The 814-nt window shown below is 48.2% G+C and overlaps 1 protein-coding gene across 1 annotated transcript; it reads right to left on the bottom strand.

The window, feature by feature from the left end:
• Positions 1-561: 561 nt before the first annotated feature.
• Positions 562-814, bottom strand: BKA58DRAFT_445273 (uncharacterized protein; the record flags this gene model as incomplete). The annotated part of the gene is made up of 2 exons (XM_046174128.1): positions 562-746; positions 799-814. 2 exons carry the CDS (start codon positions 812-814, stop codon positions 562-564), a joined length of 201 nt encoding a protein of 66 aa, XP_046019738.1.

The following is an 814-nucleotide window of genomic DNA, read 5'->3' as shown; positions in this document are numbered from 1 at the left end:
ATAATATCTAGTGTAATACAAGACGTTGCGTAAGGAACCGAACAGAGTGCAAGCGGTGAAAGATAGAGCTAGGGCCCGTGCGCGGCGCTCAGGCCTTAGCTGGCCAATTAAAGATTTCGGTGGACTGGCGAGCCACCCGAAATCTGTGCGTTCAGGTGTTAGGGGAACCACGGTGGTTACCGTAACACAAGAGCTATGCTGAAAAGAGTAAATGAGGCTCATCTTACCGCGCAGCTGCATGGCTGCGACTAGTACAGTGAGGAGTGGGGATTATCAAGAAGATCATAAGGAATGTGAGTACTTCGTGGCCTCCAGTGTCATTAAGACTGGCAAAGGTGACATTTACATCAACAGATAAATAGTATCTCGCTTTATAGTAAGCAGACCTGCCTCTAATATAAACTATGAATTAATCAAGGAATGTATGTACGACGCCACCGCATGCAGAGAAGGAACGCTATGCTATGCAATATCTAACCTGAATCCTGTAAATACACATTATCGTATTTTTTCTCGTGATCCACCCTCTCCAATTATCATCGTTGTAATAGAGCGCGGTGCTTATAACCCGCAGTTACTGTAGCGACCTGAGCGTACTGGGTCGTCCCGATACGTCCAGAGCCGCAGCCTGGCCGTTGTAAGCTCGTCCTGGCTGCCTTGGGCGAGGTTGAAGCCTTGAGCAGCATGGTCGACGGCGAGAACGTAGATGGTCTTTCCGTTGTAGGTAACGCCTAGCATGTTCCACACTAGTATGTATTGTTAGGCGATGAAGATGAGGAAACGTAGTAAGTGACGTACCTGTGGGCTGTTCCAT

This window comes from Alternaria rosae (genome assembly GCF_020736505.1).
Source record: "Alternaria rosae strain MPI-PUGE-AT-0040 chromosome Unknown BKA58scaffold_25, whole genome shotgun sequence".
Lineage (NCBI taxonomy): Eukaryota > Fungi > Ascomycota > Dothideomycetes > Pleosporales > Pleosporaceae > Alternaria > Alternaria rosae.
Note: the sequence above shows the minus strand (reverse complement) of the source record. Positions and strands in the feature narration are given on the sequence as shown.